At 40.0% G+C, this 8,127-nt stretch overlaps 1 protein-coding gene across 1 annotated transcript in view; it reads left to right on the forward strand.

The window, feature by feature from the left end:
* The window catches only part of Acbd6 (acyl-CoA binding domain containing 6), a 138,882-nt gene that overhangs the window by 65,327 nt on the left and 65,428 nt on the right, over window positions 1-8,127 (forward strand). Inside the window, exon 6 of the mRNA XM_021197893.2 lies at window positions 3,519-3,608. Coding sequence (XP_021053552.1) covers window positions 3,519-3,608 — 90 coding nt within the window. The remainder of the gene's footprint in view (window positions 1-3,518; window positions 3,609-8,127) is intronic.

Genomic DNA, 8,127 nt, shown 5'->3' on the forward strand with positions numbered 1-8,127 from the left:
GCTATACAGAGAAACCCTGTCTGGAAAAACCAAAAAAGAAAAAAAAAAAAAGAAAGAAAAAAGAAAGAAAGAAAAAATTAAGAGTTTTTATTTTAAAAATAATTAAAACAAATTTATTAATAAATTTAATGACAATTTAATATTTAACATTTATTTAAAGGTTACAGAAAAGACAAAGCATTCACGTATTTTATGGTATTCTTATTAAGCCATAATGGTCTTTTTTTTTTTTTTTTCACGGACAAACATACAAGTATGCTACAGTTAAGAAACCTACTTTTCATGAAAGAGTCAGAAGTCTCAACATAATTCTAGGAGCTCTTCAGTGACATTTCTTATTTTTTGGGACTCGGGAAAATCCTCAGCAACTCCAGCTACCACAAATGCAGCAAATCCCCATCTGACTCTGCCTTTTATGGCCAGAGCTGTGAAGGAAGCAGTGTTTGCTGGGCCAGCTGCATCTCCAGCCCGTGGAGTCTCAGCCCCGACAAGCAGCTTCTGCTGGACACGTTCTGATGGTGCTTCTTTGACTTCCACTGTCCGCAGTGTGAAAGTTCCAGTTTACTGTGGCCATGTTCCTGTTCATGCCCTCGTCCGGGGCCGTGTCTGACATCAGTCGGACCTCTCAGGACACCCTCATTCTTTGTAGCAGTCCACTGCAGGCTTTATGCCAGTTGGATCACATGATTCTGTCTTCTTCATAGTATCTCATCTGCTAATTATATGGCACCCCCCCCATAAATATTTGATACAGTGACAAAGGGATAACTCTCAAAAACTTATATATAGCAGCTTCCACCTGCCCCCCCTTTTTAAAATCTATATTTTTCATCTATGTAGACAGGGTACATGAGCTTTGTATATGATCTCCAAATACCATAAGAATACTCATAATAAAGTATCCTCATTTAATTTTGTGGTGTATGGGAGAAAAGTCTCATTTAAAAATTCTGCATAGTTTAGGACAATTAAAGATATCAAAGAAGCATTTACAATATTAAGATCCACTTTCTGTTTTCTAGAAGATATAAAAGTAATACCACTTAATAGGTTAGTTGCTGATGTGCACTTTGAAAGCACTTTAGAGTCATTTGTCTGTGTAAGGGAGGACATGCTAACACCATTGCTTAATAGATTCGAACTTTCTCTCCCTGCATTTACTGCATTTGAATTACAGAATTTACCCAGAGCTCTCCAGACCATGCTTGTAGTGTTCTGAGGTCCTCGCAGAATCCTTTTTAACAATAATCCCCTCATCTCCTAGGTGCTACCAAGGTAATTTTCCAGTAGGATTTTAGAACTAGAAACAAAGACATCATATTTTTGTAGTAACAAGAAATGTACTTAGCTGAAAGATTTGTATATTACTCATACAAATTTGGAAGAAGTTTTTGAGCAAATGTAGCTCAATTCCTGTTGAGCTGCATCCTGTTGGCCTATGGAGGATGTTAACCGAAAAGGGGACTAGCCATGGTGTCGCCCCTGAGGTTGTCTTCCCACTGTGAGACCGCATCTCTGCATTACTGGTATGTTCTTACTGGGAATTATCTCAAGCGAGGGCATGTTTTCAGAAACAATAACCTGAGGAAGTAAAGATGCCACTGTCCTGACCCTCACTCATCTAATTGTATGTGGCAAGGAAATCCCCAAGCCTGCTTTGTTTTGTCTGTTGGTAATTTACACCTGTTCTTGTTTCTGAACTTTTTAACATTGCATAAAGCATTAATCATTAGGTACTCTTAATATGGATCTCTCTCTCTCTAGCACGTCTACAGAAAGTCATTGTCAGAGAATTTATTCTAATTCAAGGTTAATTAGTGTACCATTAAAATAATGTGTTACAAAAATTAATTGCAGTGCAGGTCAGAATATGTGTTAAAAAGCGTAGTCTGCGAGTGCACCATCCTTCTTAAAGTCGACTGTGTGCCATCCTTCTGGAACACCATCTGAAGGGAGACTCGGCCCTGACTCCGGTCACAGGTGTCTCTTCTAAAGTAAATTTTGGCACCACATGTGACAAACTTAAAATATAACCCCATTAACCGTGACATGTGCTGCTCACCTGCTCTCCCGTTAGAACAGTGACAGATTCGTAGTTCAGCATTAGTTGGTGAAACATGATTGGGTCAGACCTAAGGACCATCAGGAGCCTGCTTGAGAAGTAGAAATTAGCTATACATCGTGTGGTGTAAGTATTCAGTACTAAGTTGTCTAATGATGATACAGCTCTCATGTACACTATGTAAGTTTCTCACACACCTTAATTATGCAGTAAGTCTTATTAATAGTTGTACTTAGTACCTACTCTCTAAATACTTAAATTAGACTAAAAATAATAAACTTTTATGCATTTTTTTTTGAGATAGGGTCTCTATGTAGTCCTATCTGTCTTGGCTCTCACTATGCAGCAGACAGGTTGGCGAAGGTCAGCCCGCCTCTGCCTCTCTTGTGTGGAAACTAAAGGCACCACACAAGGCTGATTTACCCACATTTTCTAGCTTCTGTTTCCCTCTTTTATAGTTTTTATGTGTGCGAGATCCTTTTTAGGTATTTGTGTAAGAAAGCAGATACTCACAGGTAAATAAAGTCAGTCAAGCAAGTAAAAACAATACAAAGGGCAGTCTGCAAGGAGGATGTTGTCCTAGCCACATACTCCGTATACTCCACCAGTTGATCCAATGCATGTACCCAAACAGTCCAAATGGTAAAGGCAGCATGGGCAGCTGTAGAAAGGAGCCTTGGAGGCTGCATTTTAAGGTCTCCCTTGTCCCAACTTTTATGTATTTAAATCTTTTCTACGGTGTGGAAAATCATCTTACTCTTTATGAGGAACCACTGCCGACCTCAGAGGAGTTACACTGTACATCACCTACTTGTTCAGAAGAGCCCAGCAACTTTGTAGGGCTTGTTTGTTGGAGTAGGAAAGTAGGCCTCATTTATTATGTACACCAAGAATTTCTGACAGTCAAAAACCAAATAACACAGTAATAGTAACTATAGTTCTTTGATAGCTAAAAGTCAAAAGTAGTATGTGGCCAAAGACTTGGCTTGGCCATGAGGTTATTCACTCAGCAAATATTGTGATTATATTTTATTTATTTATTTGTGCAAGTATGTGCACACATGTGTACCTGCATGAAGATCAGAGAACAGCTGGCAGCAGCCTCTTCCTGGAAATGGACCTCAGGTCATCAGGCTTGTAACTGGCATCTTTATGGGCTAAGCCATTTTGACAGCCTAACTCATGTTACTGATTTTGTTTCTATTACCATTTTCCGTTATTCAGGTAAGGAAAGTGATTAAACCAAAGCAGTTACAGGCCGGTGTGTGATAAGATCAGAAGTAGAGCTCAGGGTTTCCCGCTGCCTGTCTGTCGCTTTCCCACAGTGCATCTTGTATCATCCTCAGAATAATTGATCTACAGTTTTACATACCAGTTTTCCCATCTTCCTTAGCATGTGAGCTCTGTATGTCCCACACATAGATTAACAAGTTCCTCTGTCGTTTGCTACTTGTAGGGCAGAGCTCTGCTCCACTGGGCATGTGACCGAGGACATAAGGAACTGGTGAAAGTCTTGCTACAGCATGAAGCTGGCATTAATTGTCAGGTAAGAGTGCGTGTAAAAGGAGCTTGCTCTTCTTTTTAATTAAGATTCATTAATTTTTATTGTATGTGTATGGGTGTTTTTCCTGTATATATGTCTGTGCATCATGTGTGTACAGTGCCACAGAGGCCAGAAGAGGATATTGGATCCTCTCAGATGAGGGTTGTGAGTCTTGGGAATCCAATCTGGGTCTTCGGGAAGAGCAGCCTAGGAACTAGCTCTGCAGCCCTTACAAAGGAGCTTACACACACACACACACACACACACACACACACACACACACACACACATGCGCACACACACCTGAAGTAAAATTCTCATAAGAGAATGTATGTGATTAGATGTCTTAAGGCATATGTCACTAGAGCCCCTGCTATAGAGTTCCACAATGTTGTCCTCATGCAGTGGGGACCCTGCAGCAGTTAAGCCCTTCTGCCCTCATGCCCCAGTCCCTACTAACCTGCTGGTTTTCCCTGGGGTGTTTCGTTCAAGCAGAATCGGAGGTAGGCACTCTCCTGTTTTGTTTCTTTCTCACACATATTCTCAAGCTGAGTTTTTGGTGGAACATCCCACAGGACCTCTTTTTTTTTTTTTTTTTTTAAGATTTATTTATTTATTATGCATACAGTAATCTCCTGCGTGTATGCCTGAAGACCAGAAGAGGGCACATGATGGTTATGAGCCACCATGTGGTTGCTGGGATTTGAACTCAAGACCTCTGGAAGAGCAGCCAGTGCTCTTAACCTCTGAGCCATCTCTCCAGCCCCAACCTCATTCACTTTTATGGCTAGATTACTAGTATATGAGCACCCAGTGTTTTCTTTATCCATTCATCAGTTGGTGGACAGTGTTATTGCTTCTAACTTTTAACAGTTCAAATAATGTTATAAGCATTTGTGCATTTTTTTTCTATTTTTATGATTATTTTTGATACCTCTTTTTGGCTATTTTGGTTATCTACCTAAAGGTAGAATGCTGGAATCTTAGGGTAATTTTTTTTTTTTTTACAGATTTATCTTTATTTTATGTGTATAAGTGTTTTCCCTGCATATATATATATATATATATATATATATATATATATATATACACACACACACACACACGTATGTGCACCAAGTGTGTGCCTGGTGTCCTCAGAGAGTATTTGATCCCCTAGAACTGGAGAACTGACCGTTGTGAGCTGCGGTGTGTGTGCACTGAGAATCTAGTCTAAGTCCTCTGCAAACTCAACAAATACCCGCACCTACTGAGCCATCTCTCCAGCCCAATCTTTTGGTTATTCAGTATGTAATTCCTCACATCTAACCCATCCAATGTAGGAGCTATACCATAACTCCCCCACACCCTGCCGCCAGTGTTGCTGCTTCTGGCTTCACTTATCCTTAGCAACACTCACTTTCCCTTCTTTTCTAAAAGGGATGTTAACTTTACCTCATGGTGACATGATTTTGATTTACTTTTCCCTAAAGGCTAAGAAGTACTGAGCCCATTTTTTTTTTGGTGGGGAGAGGGGCCAAGACATGGGGGTTTTTTTTTGTTTTTTTGTTTTGTTTTTGTTTGTTTGTTTGTTTGTTGTATAGCCATGGCTGTCCTAGAACTCACTCTGTAGATCAGGCTGGCCTTTGCCTTCCTAGTGCTGGGCTTAAAGGTGTGTACCACCATCTAACTCTTTTGGTATATTTTACAATTTATATTACACTTTTATGAACCTTTTGTTCATGTCTTTTACCTAATTTATTATTAGATTGATAATTTTAAAAGAATTATATAAACATTTTATGTATCTTAAGACAAATGTACATATGACATGTTAAACCTGTTCTTCATGCTTCTTCCTGGAACTTTCTCCCTTTCATGACTTCTTTGAGCCATCTAGAGTTACCCTATGACTTGTTCACATTATTAGAGATTTTCTTTGTCCAGATGCTTAGCCAGTTGTTGTAATAATGTTTACTAACTCACCATGCCTGCTTCTTGTGACTTGTAGCATGTTCCTCACCATAGTCTCTGGCCTCATCTCAGTCTATCTCTGGCTTGTCCTCCCGGCCCATTACTCTGTTCTTCCGTAGGTTCTTAGGCCATGTTCTTAATGAGCATGTTTTCAAATGTGTGAATATCAGATAAGACTTTGCTGTTCATTCAGAAATTTTTTACAGTGTTGCTTCTCTTTTTGTAAATGTGTGAAGTTGTCTTCTTGCCCTCGGTTTACTTTCACTAAGTTAAAGCAAGCTGCAGGTGCATTCTTGTCTACACACAATTGTAAATACTTCAAGGGTACTTTTTAAAAAAAGTTTCTTTTTTCTTAAGATTTATTTATTTGTTTTATGTGAGTACACTGTAGCTGTCTTCAGGCACAACAGAAGATGGCATCAGATCTTATTACAGATGGTTGTGAACCACCTTGTGGTTGCTGGGAATTGAACTCAGGATCTCTGGAAGAGCAGTCAGTGCTCTTACCCGCTGAACCATCTCTCCAGCCCTCAAGGGTACTTTAAAGGAGAGTGTTCCTGTGTTAGGCACTGACTGAGGTTTCTGGGAATGGCTGGGTTCTGTCAATCTGAGCTGGTAACAGGCCTCCGAGTCAGAGGGCTCCTGTGCTCAGGTCTCAGAAGGGCATTCCCACTGTAGTTTCTCTTTTGGTTTCCTTACGAACAGCACTTTTCAAGTATAGACAATGCAAGCGTAATAAATGGAAGTAAAGGCTCACCTCTCTCATGACTCAATCTTTCTTAAACAATATTATTATTGACTGGCTTATTGGTTGCCAAAAAAGAAAATCAATTTTATTAGGACTGTTTGCTCGGCCATAGATCTTGGTACTAACCCAGCACAGGCAGGCTGATGTTATCAACTGTCTGAAGAATTGCCTTCCTCAGAGCCCGGAATGAAATCATTAGAGCTGGGTCAGGTCTGCCCTGTGTATTCCCGTCATTTTACTCTTTGGTCTGGCTCATAAATTCCTTTACTGAACTGCACTGGTTGGATTCTGTGGAATTGGTGAGGTTGGAACTAATGTCTGTTTCTAAGAAAGAGCCTTTATGATTTCATCTGTTAATGTATGCTAACAGATGTTTTGTTTCTTCTTGTGACTTTTGCTTTCACTCTGGAAGTTGGGATATTGTCATATTTGGTGTTAGGATAATGGTGTAAATGCTGTGTGTGTGTGTGTGTCTGTGTGTGTGTGTGTGTGTGTATGCAGACACACTTCTATGCACTCTTCTTCTTGACTCATCTTTTCAGTTCTTAAAACCACTCCTCAGACACATGATATAGATACTTTGTTGCTGTAATAAGACACAATAAGTCAGCTTAGGGAGGAGAGGGTTTATTTTAGCTTGAACTTCCAGTCCGGATCCATCACTGAGAGGTCAGGAATGGAGCTCGAGCAAGGACTGGAACAGGAACCATGAAGGAATGCTGCTCACTGGGTCACATTCACATTCATCTAGCCAAGGGCTACCTACCCAGGGATGACCCCACTCACAGTTGGCCGGGCCCTTTACATCTTGCCTTAGTCAAGACAATCTTTCACAGACATGAGCAAAAGGCCAATAAGACTGAGGTTTCTTCTTTCCAGATGATTCTGTCATGTTGACAACCAGACTAACCAGGACGACATTAAAAACCATTTGGATGTCAAAGATTTATTGGTAGATGTTCTCAGATTTGTTATAAAGTAGTATTAAGGCAATAAATGGGGTGGTGGGAGTGTGAGATTCTGTGTGGTGAGTATCACCTGTATAATGGCTGAAACAGATCAAAATAAGACAAATTTTGTTTAGGTGAATAGAAGCACAAACTTAGTGTGCTTTCATTGAACACCTTACTGCTAACTATTTGTGGTAAAAGGTTTCAAAAATGTGAGAAAACTACAGCGTAGTAAATAAACGACTGGTGACACCGCTGAGTGTGGTGGGAAACTTCTCCCCGTGTTTGCATGCGCCCAGTGTTTATATGCACTTCTCTGAGTCACCACATCAGCCCTGGAATGTGCGCATTCTACTTTGTCTGTCTTGCTGAGGGAGAAGCAAGAACTTAGTCCCTGGAGCTACCCGAAGTCCAAGCTCTCAACCTCACCTCTGTAAAACTTGAATACACTGCAATCTCATCTTTTGCATATAACTGCTTTTCCTTCCTTTAAAATTACTGAAGTGTAAAGCAAATTCAGCAAGGTACACTGTACATAAGTCCTAAGGATATGTCTCACTGTGCACATACATGCACATACATGCACATACATGCACATACATGCCTATGTACCTCCCTTGTAACTACCACTTATATCAAATGGCAGCTTTCCTGAACTGGAATATTCATTCTCTTAAGCTACTTCCTGTACCACCCTGACTGTTATTCTGATTTCTATTGCCACTCATCACTCGTAGCTCTTTGTGAAATTTGAATCTTTATAATAGTACTCAGTCTACAGTATCCAATATATAGTATAGGTGTACTAGTACTCAGTCTACAGTATACAATATATATAATATAGGTGTACTATATACTCAGTCTGTAGTAT

Source organism: Mus pahari, chromosome 5 (genome assembly GCF_900095145.1).
Source record: "Mus pahari chromosome 5, PAHARI_EIJ_v1.1, whole genome shotgun sequence".
In the NCBI taxonomy this organism is placed as follows: Eukaryota; Metazoa; Chordata; class Mammalia; order Rodentia; family Muridae; genus Mus; species Mus pahari.